General features: G+C 36.3%; 1 protein-coding gene across 1 annotated transcript in view; it reads left to right on the plus strand.

Moving 5' to 3' along the window:
* The window catches only part of LOC106941049 (sortilin-related receptor-like), a 28361-nt gene extending 25274 nt beyond the window's left edge, over positions 1-3087 (plus strand). Inside the window, exon 6 of the mRNA XM_015023975.1 lies at positions 2827-3087. Within this exon, the coding sequence (XP_014879461.1) occupies positions 2827-2954 (128 nt within the window). The 3' untranslated portion in view covers positions 2955-3087. The remainder of the gene's footprint in view (positions 1-2826) is intronic.
* Positions 3088-5855: the final 2768 nt, after the last annotated feature.

Raw genomic sequence — 5855 nt, forward strand, 5'->3', positions numbered from 1 at the left:
ATTGCAGAGGCACACAGCCTCTGGAGAACACACGAGGAGACCCTGTTGTTCTCCTCTAACATTTCCGGCTTCCCTCTTTTGTTCAAAAAGGCATGGCCTCCTCTGTACCGTATGTAAATTATGGGAGTGCCCCTATCGGAGAGGAGGAAGATTTACGACTGTGGGAACCTGCTGTTTTGGCTGAGTGCAAACCGTGTAAAAGCTTCTATCAGATTTACAACTTTTCTTTAAATGCCTGCGTGTGACAGAATTTTTAAAGACTCTTCACCTGAACGCTAATCTAAACACAGGCAGAAAACTCAGGTTTGGCTACAAGACCAGAGCGTTTTCTTTACCCTTAGAGGAGGGACATTTATTATCCTCTCTGGGGAGAACCCCAAGGTCACACAAAGGCTGAGGCACACACTCTGACCCTGTACATATGGATTTGCACTCTGTTTTTTAAATATAGACCACTACAGACTAAATTATTTTTAATGAATTCCTGCTAGTATGTTAAAGAAAAATATTCTACTGATGACAATATATTGATTAAATCAAGAATGTAATTTTAACCTAAATTTGGGCCTATTTGAAACAATATTAATTTTGTCCAATATTTAAACTTGTGATTAAAATTAACACCAGCATTAAAACTAGCATAATAAAGCTAATAATTCCACTGCTGAACATGATAATTCATGTACCTAAAACACATTATTTTTACATCAACTTATAAGTTTTGTGAACTTCTCCAATTAAAATTACTTCAAGGCAGAGACTCAGCCTGGTCCACATTCTCAGGTGATAAAGACTCCTGGTATAAATTTATTTTTTAACTATTGTAATTAATAGGACAAATTAATTTAATCAAAGAATGTCATGAATATGTGTGAATGTTTTCCATCTTAAGTAGGGCTGCACTGATTGCAGTTTTCTGGCCGATTGGCTATTATCAATCTTTGAAAATCCTTACCTGTTTATTTTGATTTTGGCCGATAGCAATTTTTTTTGTCTGAAATGTTGCCAAATATAGCAAAAAAGTTGCTGAGTTGGCAACAGTGGGGTGACTAATTTCAGACATGACCTGATGGGCAGGTCTGTAAGTCAACCATCTCACTGCAGAGCAGGACAGTGGCTAATTTTTAAACCTCTCCTGAGCTGGATGAGATCATGGGATAAGGTTGTCTTCACATGTAAGTATCGGTTGATCACCAATCCTCCAAAGTTATGGAAGTCGGTGCTAATAAATCAGTCAATAAATGGAGACTTACAAGAACACCACAGTATAAGTTGGCCCACATTTTCACATGAAGAAACACAATAATTAAAGGGGCAGTATTATGTAAAATTGACTTTTTTGAGCATTACACCATGTTAATCCCTCATCAGAAACATAAGAAATTCTTTAATTTCCCGTGGCAACCATTCAGCTGTGCAAAATGCCAAATTAGGGACACATTCCCCCTATTTGGTGCCTTCTATAGATAAAAAAAAAATAGTACAACAGGACTTATGTGGTGGTTGAGACAACAAATTGGACAGGACGGTCCTTGGTGGAATATGCATCAACTGGCATTAGTGGCCATTAAGACCAAGAGCAGTTTGGGGTAAATTTGAAACCAAACTGAATACCTTAGCTAACCTTTTTTTCATCCATTCGATATCTGAGATTTGGTTTCCAGGTCCAGGAAGAAAGCACTGGGGATGAACCAATATGGAAACTTGGGCAAATTTCAATTACCGATATAAATATTGCTGTTATGGCAGATAACTGAAATCTACCTATTTATATATAGCTAAATGTCAGTGTAGTATATTAAACAAGTCATTACTCTTTTGACGCTGTAGTGACTATTTATCCTCAAAACTTAAATTCAAAAATAAAAAACTCAAGACTCAAAGGTGATCAAAACAAAAGGTGAATCTTACTCAAATAGTCACCTGATGCACCATGGATTCTAGTTTACGCAGCCCAAAAAGATCAAAAGTCAAAATGCAGTTCTTTCTTTGTTTTATTCCATTGTTTGGACAAAAAAGTTACAGGCTTCATAGACTGATGACTGACTGGTTGACTGAAGTGACTGATGACTGGTAAAAAAATCCTGTGACCACCCACATGCATAAAAAGCTACCTAAGACCCACCTATTTATACCATGAAACACCCATGTCCCAACCTGAAATTAATTAACTAATTAAGTGAATTACTAACCAAAGAACTTATTCGAACAAATTAAACAAAAATTCTAATGATAAATCAACTACAAAATAAACAAAAAATAAGAATAAACTAACCAATTCAAATTCTAAGATTTAACTGAAAATAGAGAAATAGCTCCTACAGACGCCTTGTAAAACCTTCCACACTACGCTGACTTCACCATTGTTTCTCTACTCCAGTTAAACTCCCCACAGTCCTTTGCTCACTACCACTGTCACATGACTAAGTCCACCAACTCCCCAGCCCCACCTCCATCCACACACTCCCTCCTAATTCCTGCAACAAGATGAAAATAAAAATTTGGTGTGAATATTGGTTCAAGTTTATACATCAAATTGATGCTAATAAGTTAAGAAAGGACTAATATATTCTGATTCTAATCAGTGCCGATTTATTGTGGATCTCTGCTTTTATTACTTTTTGTCTTCTGTTAATTATTGCTTTATTGATTGATCATGTTTCTTTTTAAATCTGCTAAAAATACGACATGATTTCCCATCTGCCAAATTAAAACCAGAAGTAATGAAGAACCTGAAATGTTTGGGGGGAAATTCCCAGAGACTGTGCCTATGCCTCTGTGTAGGTTTGTCACTGTGTGAAACGCCTTTTTGTTGTCTGGCTGCAGGATCTGTTGGCAGGAATCTGGCCAACAAGCCCAATGTCTACATATCAAGCAGTGCTGGAGCCCGGTGGAAAGAGGTCAGTACAAATTGTGACGATATCAGGAACACACAGGGAATACACAGGCAATAAAAAAATAACACATTGTAATCATTGTACTGCCCAGAAAGGTACATAAGCTTCTGCATTTTGGTGTTGGTACTAAACCCAGCAGGGTTCTTTTCTCTTCCAGACAAAGAAAATAACTCATTTATATCAGACTTTTCCAAATAATTGCAGAAACATTGCATGATGTTTTTGTTTTTAGTTGCAGTGCTGCTAAAAGAGTTTTAAGAGTTTCAGGATATCTAGAAGTTAATCTCCCTACAGGGCCATGAAATAAAGTGGAAACATGACATTACATATTAATGTTTCCTTATTGTGTTTATATGTAATTAAACCAGCATCCTGAAGCAGTGAAGTGGAAAAACAACTTCTGTACACCATTAAATGTAATGCAACCGTAGCAAAATGGTCTTTATGGCTAAGAGCAGCTGATTAGCATCTCAAAAGCTTAAATAATACCTGAACTATGAATCCCAGAGGAGTTGAAAAGAAAGAGAGAGAAGTAGGAAATTCAGACCATCTCTTCCATTCATCAGAACAGACAAGAACCATTTACTGACTCCAATGTCTTTCTAACCATACAGTATAACACTTACTCCTACCAACTCTTCCAAAACAAACTGTTCTGACTTGTTACTGCTATACTTACATTTTCCATATAGCACTAGCAAGTTTTGTAAGGTCTCTTAAGGCGATATGAATTTTGATTATGATAGGGTCTGGCCTACTCACTAGGGCTGTTGAAAACGAATATTTTAGTAATCGAGTAATCAATTGATTATTCTTATGATTAATCAAGTAAACAGATAAAAAAAGATAAAGTAAAACATTGGTAAATCTAGCATAACTGCAGTATTACTATTGCATATCAACATCAGTCCAATTTTTCATATTTGAGCTAACAATAACTTTTCTGTAGTTTAGAAAATTAACCTGTAATAATAATAGCTCACTTTCTAAGTTAACCTGAAGAAAAGTTATACAAAAATCTGAAATTATATTCAGTGTAATAATAAAGAGGCAGGCTCACAAATATGCTTATAAAAGTGTCTATACTCCAGCTTTCCATTGATGTATTCATCTTCAGTCAGTTTAATAGGTGAACTCTCACCAGCCATTTATAGCTTTTGTGTTCATGCTAGCAACGGGATTTGTACGGAGTCCTCCAGGGGACATGGGGAATTTTTTTTCTTTTGCATTCCCTCGCAAAACCTTTGCGTCCCCTCACAAAAGGTTTTGGGTTCCCTCACAATAATCTACTGATCAGTTAATGCTGAATAATAGAATACTGTAAGCCTTTCTTACGGGCCGCCGTACTTTCTGCTTTAATACAAGGTTATGTAAGGTTTTTCCATGAATGTTGATATCTCGTTGTGAAATATCTGACGTTTTATATATTTTTTCATTTTTATAGAAAGGCACAACAAACCTATGATATAAACAGAAACTTTCCGTAAGTACGCTGTAAAATAAAAAGTCAGTAAATTTAAGGTAAAAAATTGTAAAATACCAACAATTTCTGACTATAAAATCCAAAACATTTTGTTACCATAGAAAATGCATAGAATTACCGTAAGTCAAAAACTGCAAAACAAAAAAAAACAAAAACAAAAAAAAAAAGTCCGTAAATTTACGGTAAAAAATTGTGAAATACCAACAGTTACTGACTGTAATATCCAGGGGTGAAAGTAGGGGGGTATGGCAGGGTACTGCATACCCCTAAAAGATTTAGCGGGGGTACCTGCAAGAAAATGGAGCGGCTATCTGCTGTAAAAAGTCAGTGGGATCACTGTGCAGCTGTGACTGCACCCACTAATCAGCTGTGACTGATTAGTTTGTCAAGAACAATCCAAAACACGACTTAATCAGTTAATAAATAGCTTCCCCCCGTCCATTTCATATTCTTTTTGAACTGTTCTTTGTTAGAGTAGGGGTGTGATACGTTGATCGCAGAAGGTTTTGAGTCGAACTGGACGCTGAGCATCCTGGCGGCGTTCAGCGTCCTGAACGCCGCCAGGACGCTGAGACCAGCACGTCCTCGTCTGGCTCCTTATCAAAACGTTAACTTTATTAAAGAACAACAACAAAAAGTCAACAAAATGTTTTCAAATTAATGACCCCAAAAAAATAATAATCTCTGATTTCAACAAGGTGTTGCACAATTCTTTGCATTTCGGTTCCATTATCAAAATAACTAGCAGAGCAGGAGTTTAAAATTAACTAATCAACCACTGCTGTGTTCATGAGAGGCTTATTAATAATCGCAAAATAAATATCAAGCCTGAAAACCTGATATCGTAACGGACTAAATGTTTTAAACGTAATCTGTGCTCTGCTCGAGGAGTGAGCAGTTGCCACGGCAACAGGTGTGCTTAAACGAGAAAGAGAGAGAGAGAAAAAAGATGCGAGTGGTTTTGAGTTGGTCACCTGTTCGGGTTGTTTTACCTTTGCTGCGGCGCATCACAACCGCTGTAGTTTCTGAACGTTCAATAAACGACAAACTTGGACTAATTACCTCGTTCGTCTGTTACTATACGTCATTCACAACAAACATCAAACACGGTAAATATGTTTCATTAAGTATTTAACAAACAAATGGCTTCTATCGCGATAATTATCTGAAATTAAATTGTCTAATTCAAAAATAATAATTTTATTGCTCTCTGGCATCTTTCTTTGAGCTCAGAGTCTGAGAGGCTTTTCCTGTATCCATTTTTTTTGCTTCTTATTTAGTGGAAATATTGATAAATATTGAAATAATAACCTTTTTCAATCTTCATAGCACCAATGTTGAAAATGAGGAGCTAACATTCATAAATGACATTGAAATAAAATTCAGTCTGGTTGGAGGGATTCCTCTGGAACCTGTTGGAGGAAAAATATCCCAACTTCAGAAGATGAGCTTTTTAACTTAATAGAGCTCTGTGG

Source organism: Poecilia latipinna, unplaced genomic scaffold, assembly GCF_001443285.1.
Source record: "Poecilia latipinna isolate Pla-1442-1.1 unplaced genomic scaffold, P_latipinna-1.0 Scaffold3476, whole genome shotgun sequence".
Classification (NCBI taxonomy): domain Eukaryota; kingdom Metazoa; phylum Chordata; class Actinopteri; order Cyprinodontiformes; family Poeciliidae; genus Poecilia; species Poecilia latipinna.